The 10,471-nt window shown below is 34.6% G+C and overlaps 1 protein-coding gene across 2 annotated transcripts in view; it reads right to left on the minus strand.

Moving 5' to 3' along the window:
* Positions 1–5,699: 5,699 nt before the first annotated feature.
* Positions 5,700–10,471, minus strand: part of LOC118744412 (WD repeat-containing protein 19) — a 32,965-nt gene continuing 28,193 nt past the window's right edge. The window contains exons 10-13 of one of the 2 annotated variants that reach the window (XM_036477420.1): positions 7,808–7,979; positions 6,663–7,746; positions 6,214–6,583; positions 5,700–6,146 (exon numbers count right to left, since the gene is read on the minus strand). In XM_036477420.1, the coding sequence (XP_036333313.1) occupies positions 6,041–6,146; positions 6,214–6,583; positions 6,663–7,746; positions 7,808–7,979 (1,732 nt within the window). In that variant the 3' untranslated portion in view covers positions 5,700–6,040. Of the gene's footprint in view, positions 6,147–6,213; positions 6,584–6,662; positions 7,747–7,807; positions 8,010–10,471 lie in introns of both variants that reach the window. The other variant, XM_036477419.1, reaches the window with a different exon arrangement.

Raw genomic sequence — 10,471 nt, forward strand, 5'->3', positions numbered from 1 at the left:
AAAAAAATACAATTTTTGGGAATTCGATGCAAATAACATTTGAGCAAATTAAAATAAATTAAAAAAAATAAATCAAATAAGGGAAAATAAAAAATAAATTAAAAAATAAAAAATAACACAAAAAAAAATGTATTGAATCAAATTAAATGAGATAATAGGAAAAGCTCAAATAGTTTAAAATAAAATAAAAACAAAATTTTTGGAAATTCGATGCTACATGAAAAAAAAATTAAATCAAAATAAATTAAATGAAATAATTATGGGATTCACAACACGTGTTAAATAACGTAATATCTTAAGTCTTGAAACTTGTCTATGCGAAATAACGATTAAAATTGTTTTAAAGGATTCTAACTACACTGGAATGATTTTGAACTGATCTGAATATATAAATATAATTAGGTCTTATCATACGCAGCGCATCGCCTTAAACAAATTAAGTCCGGTTTTTCAAAAATTTTAAGACTTAAGATATGACGACGCTTTACATGGCTTTTGAATCTCCTTAATATTAAAAACTGAAATAATTTAAAATAAAATAAACAACTACATTTTTGTGAATTCGATGCTGAATAATCTATGAATTTTGAATTCAATGGTAGTCTTTTAAAGGTAATCCATATTTTTAATAAATCAGAAATAAGTCGACTATTCAATTCCAAATTCAAAGATGAATGAATTAATACTTCGTAATATATTTTATTATGAGAAAAATCTAAATTGAAAAATTTCTCAAATGTAAAAAATCCCATTTTTATACGTATTTATTTTTTACAACTTTTCTTTTCCATACTTTTAATGAAGTCCGCTGCTTAAAAGCTAAAGCGCAAAAAAGGAAATAAAAACTTTAAAAATGTAATTTTGTATTTTTCAATGGTTTCATAGATTTAGAAAAATGCCCACAAAATCAAACGTCATCCTTCGCGGAAATTCACTCTCAAAAACAAGGCGATTTATTGAAGTTACTGCACTCATACAAAATAACGGTATTACAAGCGCAAGCTTTAATAAAAATTGGGCGGGATTCTTAGAAAAATGATTTTAAAAAAATCAAAAAGTATACTTATGATAAAATATATTAGTAATAAATTCCATTAAAACGTAAAAAGTGCGAAAAATATGTAGAGCAAAGCAAATAAGATTGGAGGCCTTTAAAATTTTTTTTTAGTTTAAATTTGTAATTCAAACTGAACCGCGGCGAAATTCGAGAAAATATATTACGGCAAACAGAAAAAATAAAATAAAATCAACTCCGCTTATGTTTATAAAATTATTCTAGTTTTTTTGTTCGACTTGGATAAATTCAAATTTCGCGTTTTTTTGTTAAACATTTCAATTAGTTCTAAAATCTATGAAAATTTTGAGCGCAAACAAATTGTATCGCATAAACCTTTTGAACGCGCCTTATGCGCTTTTATTATTATTAATTATATTTTATTATGATTATTAGAATTATTAGCATTATGTATATCAATGTAACAGAAATAAAAGCAGGCGAGCAGAGATGGAGTTAAATAATAAATATAAGCACAATCGTGTAAACTTATAAACAAAATAAAAAAACATAAGTAAAGAAAATTAAGAAAAAAACAAGTGTTGAATATATGTACCAATTTAGTTTATGAATAAACACATACACAAACGTAAATTACAAAACAATTTAACGTATTTCTATATATACACACATACATACTATATTATATATATATTTGTAATTAATAAATGATGAAACTAAACATGAAAAATGAAGTGAAAAAAATTAAAACGGATTATTAAGAGAAAATATGTTTGTTGTATTTTCTGAGAATGAGAAGTAATTAAAATTGCAAATAGTTGCCTGGCCATGTAATGTAAAATAAAGTGGTATTTTTAAATACATGTTTGTATTAAAATAAGCATTGTGCATATATGTATACATACATATGTATTTAAATGCATCATAGGTACACATACCGATTTTCCATCCAACTTGCAATATATTTATGGAGGATGTCTTTCAAATAATGTATTGTTTCAGTTGCTAGCCGCCTTCTATTGGCTGGCGGTGTTTATCGAAGAAGCGTCTTCATATCAGAAATAAAATCAGAATATTTCCCTTTTCTTCCAAATCGGCTTAGAAGTCTAAACTAAAAAAGCCCCCACTTCGAGTTTCGTATCAAGTCGTATTTCAAGAGTCGAGTCGTAACGTGAATTGCATGGTATTGCCTTAAATTTCGACTCGAATAGTGTATTAAAACGGAAAACGGTCATCGACTAACATATTTCAGCAATTGCAAACATTGCAAAATATTGCATTGCCGAAGTGAACTCGTTGAACATTCTCAATTTTCTGTGCTATATAAAATGCACTCGGTGGTTCAACTACTAAGGCAGGGATGGAAACAAATGACTTCCACCAGTGGTATCACAAGAGCTTTTTTAAGCTTATGTCTGCCTTCGTGCTCTGCGCGGTGGCAGCCCTTCCAACCTAATCTAGGCTAACCACCACCACGAAAGGTTGGCATCGACAGATCGCAGTCGCAACGAATAGCCAATAAATCTTGCATACATATGTTCCCCAAGCACTTCGTACCACTGCTGAAGAGGCGATTGCTTTTTTCGCCGACTGTTCCGACAAACGTGTCGCTTCTTCTTCTTTTTTGGCGCTATAACTGCCAAAGCTAGTCGTTTCTCTTCTGTGCCGTACCAACTGAGGCCAACTGGAAATGCCAACTGAAGGCAAGTCCTTCACCTCCTGACTTTTCCATCGCAGAGTAGACCTTCCTCTTCCCCTTCTACCGCCAGCGCGTACCGGGTTGAATACTTTCAGAACTTTAATGTTTAATTCCGGGTGTGTTCCAGCTACGTAATAATTACCGCAATATTGTAGCCTTGTTGCTTCCTTGATGATATGTTGCTGATGCCAACTGAAAATCTTCTGAAATGCTGAAGAAATTGCGCAGTAATTTTTTTTATTATGAGAAAAGAAGTAAATGAATCACGACTTAACTATGATTTAAGGGGCGCTAGTGTTGTAACACCTTCGGTTCGCCTTACAAAAAAAATTTAGTTTATGTACAAAGTTTTATTAGCTTATATCTAAATGATAGTTAACTGTAAATTAACTTCAACAGATCAAAAGTAGATTCGTTGGTATTCCGTAACCAAAGGTGTTGAGTCGAGCGGTCGCAAAAGCATTGCAGTGAAATAACGCAAACGGCAATAACGCAAAATTTGCTTTATCTTATTACATTAAACGAGCAATTCTTGTATATATATATCCATAGCGTTCTCGGAAACGGCTCTAACGATTTTGATGAAATTTTGTACTCAGTAAATGTTTTAGATTCTAAGGTTATCTGAATAGGCACTATCTCCGAGAAGACTCGTATAAGGTTGCCACCTATTCGAAATTAGTTACAAAACAATTTAAACATGATAATATGGGTACCAATTGGAAGGTATTTTAAAGATCCTTAATTCAAAAATATATTTAATAGGGTTGCCATCTATTTTGAATCGTACATTTATTAAATTTTTTGTTTAGAAAAAAAGGTAAACGTTTACTATTCATGGGTACCAAGAAGAGGTTCTTAAACAATGCTTTCCCTATATACAAAATGTTACCTTTAAGATAATAGTGTAAGGTTGCCACTTATTTTCGATTCCACCCAATTTATATAAAACATCGCAATATGCATATCAAATAAAAGGTATTGTAGTGAACTTTCGTCAGAAAGAATTTTCCATCAGAGTTGCCACGCTTCTATGTAATACAAATTTTTATTTTGTTAATTTCAATCAATTTTCAATTTTTTTAAGTATACACAGTACATACAGTATTGGACATATCTATAGCACCCCCCTTTCAAAGCGATATTGTTTGCCACTTATGTTTAGTTATTTGTTTTTAAGAATTTTCAATTAAAATACAGTTCATTCTCTAACAAAACCCATATAAACCCATGTTTTAAACCTTTTAAAAGACCGCAAAAAAGCGCAACAAACTTTCCCTTAAATTTCAAACTTTTTTCTCAGAAGCTCTAGAATTTTTTTGAGTACACAGTTTTATAGCGCATTCAATTTTAGTCCAATAATGTGCAAGTTTCAAGTCGCTAAAGATTACCGTTGATTTTTTAGAATTTTATTTGTCTCATTTGCTTCCATATAACGACTAAACACAATTTATTTTTATATGGCAGAAACCCGCAACATCCTCGGCGAAAAAAAATCTAAAAAATCAACGGTAATTTTTAGCCACTTGAAACTTGCACATTATTAGACTAAAATCGAATGGGCTATAAAACTGTGTATTCAAAAAAATTCTACCGCTTCTGAGAAAAAAGTTTGAAATTTGGGTGAAAATTTGTTGCACTTTTTTGCGGACTTTTAAAAAGTTTTTAACTTAAGTTTATGTGAGTTTTGTCAGAGAATGAACTGTATTTTAATTGGAAATTCTTAAAAATAAATAAATAAACATGAGTGGCAAACAATATGACTTTGAAATGGGGGTGCTATTGTATTGGTCAATACTGTATACGCTCATGATATGTACCATTCATTCCACCGTATTTCGGAATAGGATTGCCACCTAAATTTTGGAGTAAGAAATTTACTTAAGATATCGAAATCCAATTTTTATTTTTTTTTCCAAAATATTTTTTAAAGCTATCCAAATCTTGAAAACTTTAAAAAGTATATGCACTCCGGGCAAAGCTCGGTCAACCTGGTACTTTCACTTTTAAATGTGAAATAATACCAAAATCTGAGTTTTTCTTTATTTCCAGCAAAGGTTGGAAATAAAATAAATTTTCCCGTATTTGCCTTTGCTTATTTATACTATTTGTAACAAAAACCGAAGGAAAAATAACTTTTTTTATTTCAAAAATACAATTAAACAAAAAATATTCACAAAATTTTTTTACTTATGAAAAGTCTAATAAAATATATCTGCATGCTTTTTAAGCTGGAAAACCATAAAATGATTGCATGGGACCAATAAACTCGTGAAGTAATAAAACAGCTTTCTCGCTTTATTTTCTGACGTTCGACTGCCTTATAGTCAAATTTTAAAGGCAATTTTTCAAATAAGGCAGTTTCAAAATCTCTCTTCTCACTCTAATATTACTTCACCTGGTATAATCCTACGATGGGTGGGGTGCAAGCAATAACAGCATACGCAATAATTCCCATGTCTTGCGACATTAAAAAGCAGTTTCAGAAGTGAACTAGTATCATTTTATTATTTCTCCTAAACGGTTATAATGCCACCAGTGCATAATTGTGAAAGGAACGGAGGGGGCGGGGGACGCGGGCGTCACTTTTTCAAATTTGTATACATTACAAATCCGTCCATTTATCTTGTTCATGTACTACTTTTTGTCAAATGTAGCTGGGTGCACTATTTTGCTTTATTACTCAATTGTTAAGTTTAAAGGTTAGTGTTATTGCTCAAAGAGAAATGAAATAAAACAAATTTGTGTTATTTCACTTTCAATTGGGAATTAACACAAATTTGCGTTATCGCCGTTTGTGTTATTTCATCAACCCACCCTTTTTTTGCTGTAGAAAAGCGTTTGTATGGTGTGATTTGGTTTCATGGCCTTTGTACATCTCGACCTTCTCTGTTGTCGATGTTTAAGAATCTCGCTGTGATGCAGATTATGGATAGACGCTCGCCAGCCGGGGTGAACGACAATGAACGACAATAACAACAATACTTGGCGACCACAATCCCACGCCGAATATGCAGAATTCTGCACTCCTTTACTGTAGCTGCAGCTGTAGTAGACGTCGCAAAGTCTTACGATTTCTTTGCCTTGCCCGTCATGTCATGCCAATACGACGTTAAATTTTGCTGTACTGATACGCATGATTTGTCACATTAAAAACGTTGAGCTGCAGGTGATTGATTTTATTATACCAAACACGTATATATACACATATATAAATTACAATACAATCTCGTGCAAATTAACGGGCGCTTTATAACAAAACTACAATAACTATGCATATATTTGTGTAACTTAAAATAAAAAGTTACTATAAAAAGTGCACACAACTAGGACGACGCCAATATATAAGGACGTATATCTTCGACATCTAGCAGCTGTTCTGGTGCCACATGTTCCCCACACATCGGACACGCATTCAGTTCAGAAAGTATTCTGTAAAAAAAAAAAATTTGTTTGGGTTTTGCGCTATTCTTTTTTTATATGTCATTAATTTACATACTTTTCCATTTCCGCGCGAAAACAAAGAAAATCGCATTCCGGGCACGAGGTCATCTGTTGTTTAATGATATGTTGACCCGTGGCTATGCAAATGGGCAGTGTTGTCTTGCAGCTGTGGCAAGTTACTTCCATATTTGGTAAATTGGCGCCGCATATCGGGCATTCCATTGTCTCAGCGTCGATGTCATCACTTAGCATTTTGATGCCTTTCGGAGCTTTACGTACGATAGACTCGATCTTTTTTGTATAGCGTGGATCCAACTGATGCCTATAATCGGGACGCATCAGCATCGAAGCGTAAAGGAAGGCGGACTTCTTAAGGCCAGCGCGATGACACTCGATAACAGTCGATGTGAGTATGGGCACAATGTCTGAAAGTGTATGCAATAGATAACTCAAAAGTTACGAAAATAACATATGTATGTAAATGTAAACATATTTTCTGCTCACGTTCTGGAAATTGTGAAATGTTGGCGGCAACCTGTACTAGCAATTTGGCGGCCAGCAGATGATTGCCCAGCTTCACGTGTGTGCGCACCAAAGTGTAACGATGCAGCAAAATCAAGTTGTGTCGCATATCAGCAGAGACTGCCAAATTATTACGACGCAACTCCTGATACATCGAGAAGAGCATATCACGTGCAGTCTTATAATTGCCAGCTAGCTGCTCCTGATTTGCCACAATAACAGCCGTCTTTGCCGCGTCCTTGTAGTGCTTGCGTGCCATATACAGCCGAAAGAGATAGCGTGGATCCTTCGGCACACCATCCACTTCACCCAACAGAAATTCAATTAATTGTGTGGCCAACTGCTCATTATTCGACGTGGCTACACAGTCAATAGCCAGCGAGAGCGCTTGAGACTCCTCATTACTGAATGCAGATGCTTTCAGCAGAAAACGTAAAGCCTTACTAAATTCACGCGCCAAGAAATAATACTTTCCTGCCAGCAACGTATACTTCTCGGCTTCAAAGTAATGCGCCAATGCCAGATAATCGCTTGATTTGGCATTCTCGTAGCGCTGCAACAATTCGCCATGTTGTTTGAGCTTATTGTGTCGCTGAGCCAATGCGAAAGCCTCCTCCACACAACCACAAATGACTAGAAACTGCAGCGCCTGCTCAATATCACCTATTTTCTGATAGAATTTCGCCAACATCTTTGCAGCTTCCATGGAGCGTGATTCGAGCACAATCTCAGAGGCGGCATGCGGATCGCATAAATGATCCAGATATATGCGCACGCAGGCGTCCAGATCACCAGCGATGCGATAACTATTAATAGCCTCTTCATATTGTCCATCGCCCTCCTTGGCTTTAGCGTAGGCGGCATGCAATTTGGTACTTAGCACTTGCGGTAGTATTTGGTTTGCTTTATTCCACATTTTCAAATTGATATAATGGCTGCAAGCCTCATCGAAGTATTCGCCACGCTCATATAAGCCAGCGGCTTCGGTGTAGTGACCGACTGTGGCCAATAACTCGGCGCAGTCATAAAGCAATTGTTTGTCGTTCAGTTCGACGGCATATTGAATCTATGGAAGCACAACAAACCATGAAATGAGCGAATGAATGGAAGTATGCCAAAGTACTTACGCCGCGTCGGAAATCCCCTGCCCGTATAGATGTACGTGCAATACCCATTTTACATTGCCGCACATGCTCCTCATACTCTGGCGAGGCATTCATTAATTGCTCTTCATTGTCGTTAATGAGATCCTCCTTATAACCCTTTTCATAGTGATATAGTGCGTCAGCATAATTTCCACTGAAAAAGAAAGCGGCAGTTTGGCCAAATCTATATTAGAGAAATAAGACCATTATGTTTGGATGTAAAAAAAAATAAAATAGGCACCACAGTCGGATTTAGAATCTATGGGCCCCAAGGCTCTTTCCGTGGTGCGGGCCCCCCTGGGTGTACTAAGGCAAACGGCGGCCACGGCTCTTAGTTTTTTAAAGTTACAACCATAACCTAACCTTGCTTTGTAAATTTTAAACCACGTTTCATTTTTTTGCATTGTAGGATGGGTATTGAATAAAAAAAACTTTTTTTATGCACATTCACACATACACTTCCGGACAAAAGTATTGGCACAGAGAATTTTCCGCAATGTATGCAAAGTTTATTGTTCCAATTTCTTCTCGCTAATTTTTTATAAAGTGTAGACTATACTAGAGGTATACGCCGCCGAGCCACGCCGCCGCCGCCGCCGTTTTTTGTCATTCCTCACGCGCCGCCGCCGAGTTACGAAAATACCGGCGCGGCGGCGGCCCCTAAGGAATTTTGTACAAAATTTTCATTATGTATGTACATTGAATACATCGTTTGAAGGAACTAAATACTACTTGTATAAAAACACAATTTTACGAAATGAAAATTACATTTTTAAATTAGTTTTTTTGCATAATTTGGGTCATTAGACAAGAATATGATCTTCTTTGTTTTTCCAAAAAGAGCGTAACCCAGAAAAACATAGGTAACATATTTTTCGACGAAAGCGTTTATTAGATTTAAATTAGGGTCGAATACTGGTAATCTAACGATTTTTTCCGCAGTAGACAATTCTTTTCAATACTACAACAATACTACTTCTTATACACCTACTACACAACAAGAAAGTTATAACACAACAAAAACTTTAACGCCAATCTCTCAGAAAGCAGTTTTAATAGAAGCGGCCTCTTTGCATCTAACTCCTCAATTAGTGGAGATATAATAAGGACAAGTTGATTTTTCTATGTATTTTTATACCTTTCATGAGCATGAAATGGTATTATAACTTTGGTCCGATGTTTGTAAGTACCAGAATAAAAAGAGATAGACCCATTAAAATGTATACTTATATGACCAGAACGTCGAGCTGAGTCGATTTAGCCATGTCCGTCTGTCCGTCTGTCTGTCTGTTCGTCTGTTTGTATGCAATCTAGTCTCTTAGTTTTCGAGATATGCGGATAAAATTTGGTGGGTGGGCGTATTTTTATAAAGTATTAATCATTTGTCGGAACCGGAAGAATCGGACCACTATAACATATAGCTCCCATACAACTGATTGTTCACATATAAAATTTTTCGTTATAACTCCTCCATTTATATAGCTAGGAACATGAAACTCCGCACTGTTTTCACTAATTATCAACAGAAAACTTACAGTGAAAATTAAAAAGATGGGGTAACTATAACCTATAGCTCCCATACAAGTGATTGTTCAGATATGAGATTTTTCGTTATAACTCCTCCATTTATATAGCTAGGACCATGAAATTTTGCGCTATTTCCACTCATTATCAACAAAGAAAATAACAAAGATCGGGTAACTATAACCTGCAGCCCCCATACAACTGATTGTTCAGATATGAGGTCTTTTATCATAACTCATCCATTTATGCAGCTAGGAACATGAAATTTCGCACCATTTTCACTCATTATTAACAGAATACTTACAGTGAAAATAACAAGGATCGGGTGACTATAACATATGATATATGATTGTTCAGATATGGGATTTTACTGTAAAACTCCTTTATTTGAACAGCTAAAACCGATAAATTTCGTAAGATATTTTATAAATAATAATACAAAGTCTACTGAGAAAATCGTCAAAATCTATGCTGTATAAGCTTTATCTCCTATACCACTGATTGTTCAGATACCAGTTTTTGCGATATATCTTCTTTATGTAGGAAACTAAACCCAATAAATTGTTTACATACCGATCACATAGCAGTGAAAATCACTTAGATTGGTGCTAATATAAGGTATATCTTCAATACCTCTGATTGTTCAGATGCGATTTTTTATATAGGTATGTAACTCCTCTATCGATGTATGCAGATGTATTCAAAAGCAGTAATCTGTCAAAGTAAAATTTGTAGATGTTCATGAAAGGTATGAAGCCTTCGGCATAGCCGAAGACAGCGCTGCTCTTACTTGTTTTTCATTACATTCGCTTCTCGTTAGAAAAATTTGGCGCTTCATATTTTAGTGGAAATGTTAACCATCTATAAGCCATTTTTTCCAACAGTGGGTCAAAAAGGACCATTCTGGTTCGAGTTGATGGATTCAACTTTTGGAAAAAAAGTAGACCAACCTTGTTTTCAATATGTAATCCGCAAAAAATCGTAGGAACTCCGTAATTTAATATAACGGTTGATAAGATTATTGCAAAAATTTATTGAGAGCGACATAAATTACCCCAACAACTAAACTTTTAAAATTTTTTTATTTCTTTAAATTTCAATAGCATAAACGGATCTGTAGAG

Source organism: Rhagoletis pomonella, unplaced genomic scaffold (genome assembly GCF_013731165.1).
Source record: "Rhagoletis pomonella isolate Grant_MI unplaced genomic scaffold, Rhpom_1.0 Rhpom_scaffold_00008, whole genome shotgun sequence".
NCBI classification, from domain to species: domain Eukaryota; kingdom Metazoa; phylum Arthropoda; class Insecta; order Diptera; family Tephritidae; genus Rhagoletis; species Rhagoletis pomonella.